The sequence below is a fragment of the Trachymyrmex septentrionalis genome, unplaced genomic scaffold (genome assembly GCF_001594115.1).
Source record: "Trachymyrmex septentrionalis isolate Tsep2-gDNA-1 unplaced genomic scaffold, Tsep1.0 scaffold51, whole genome shotgun sequence".
Lineage (NCBI taxonomy): Eukaryota > Metazoa > Arthropoda > Insecta > Hymenoptera > Formicidae > Trachymyrmex > Trachymyrmex septentrionalis.
The window spans coordinates 3,530,804-3,532,273 of record NW_017305683.1 but is presented as its reverse complement, the minus strand read 5'-3'; the positions used below and the strand labels follow the sequence as shown (position 1 = coordinate 3,532,273).

Sequence of the window (1,470 nt, the reverse complement as noted above, 5' to 3'; positions counted from 1 at the left end):
GGAAAATGTACATGGCTGATTGTTGTAGCTCTTCAACGTGCCACTCCGGAGCAGCGTAAAATTCTAGAAGTGAGTATCGTTCATTTAAATGTGCGTTGTTTCGTGAAATGCTGTTGTACTAATTCTTTTTCTTATTACGCAGGAATGTTACGGCTCTCCAGATCCGGAGAGAGTAAGACGCGTGAAACAACTTTTCACTGATCTTGGTTTGCCTAACACTTATTCCATATATGAAGAAGAAACATATAATCTACTAAATGTACATATACAACAGATATCACGCGGGCTTCCACATAGTCTTTTCTTGAATTTATTAAGGAAGATTTATCACAGAGTGTCATGAAATAATTGTGTATATTGAACAAATTAATATTTTATCGTGCATTAAAATGTTAATATTTTATGCATTAATATTTTATCGTTAAAGTATAGAATAAGACGAAATTCTAATATCCGAAAGTATTAAAATGTTATTTCTTTTTATAAAAAAATATTAGAACATCTTTTATAAAGTTTTATGTACAAAAAAATATTTCACTTAAAAAAAGTTAATAAAAAAAAGTTTTAAGCACTTGGTATTATTTCTTCACTTATTCATAATGATTTTCTTTTTAATTAAAATTTTATGAATGGAGATATTAATTTTACTTATATTATACAAACAAATTACAATAAACATTATTTATAAAAATCTTTTATATAATTAAATGTAATATATATGTAAATAATACATATATATGGTAGCATGCAAGTAAGACTTTTCTATGTATATTTTTTTCTTCATTTGTGAATAAACAAATATACATTTTAATAATATTAAAGTTGTGTAATAAATTGCATATGCTGCATTTCTGTATATACCGATTTTTTTTTATAAACAAACGAACATTGTAAAAAATATGATAATTTATTATTTAAAAATATCTTTTGTCATTTACGTGACAATGATATGTAAATCGCTTCGGTGATCATAAAAAGAATATACATATGTATTGTTATTCGAGGTATATATGTCTAAACAAAGAATAGATTTCTCAGTTCTCTTCTCGTATCTTCCTTTCCACTTTATACTTTGAAGTATCTAACGAAATTTAGTAAGATACAAAGTGCTTAATATAAAAAACATAAAAAAATCTAAATTTATCGAAGGAAATTTTTATTCCATCATTTTTTTACTCGTAATTTATCACAATTTTATTCATGATGTAACGGAATTATTATTTGTCATTCTTCTTAACATTTATTAAACATTAATAAAACTTTAGAACGTTTTATTATAATGAATCAAACGATATGGGAAACCATCAGCGAGGAGGAAGGTCAACAGATGATGGCAATTTGGCCGGACATTGTTCGTGATATCACGGAAGGGATTGAAAATTTAAACTTTTCAGATGTTGCTAAATGGATGGAAAAAGTAGGTCATCATTGATTAAAATATAATATAAATATTATAGTGTGTCAAACCAA

At 25.8% G+C, this 1,470-nt stretch overlaps 1 protein-coding gene across 2 annotated transcripts in view; it reads left to right on the top strand.

The window, feature by feature from the left end:
- The window catches only part of LOC108751712 (farnesyl pyrophosphate synthase-like), a 14,152-nt gene that overhangs the window by 10,850 nt on the left and 1,832 nt on the right, over positions 1-1,470 (top strand). The window contains exon 1 of one of the 2 annotated variants that reach the window (XM_018492035.1): positions 1,261-1,417. The exons of the other annotated variant lie outside the window; for it this stretch is intronic. Coding sequence (XP_018347537.1) covers positions 1,280-1,417 — 138 coding nt within the window. The 5' untranslated portion in view covers positions 1,261-1,279. Of the gene's footprint in view, positions 1-1,260; positions 1,418-1,470 lie in introns of those variants that run through there. 2 annotated transcript variants of the gene reach the window in all.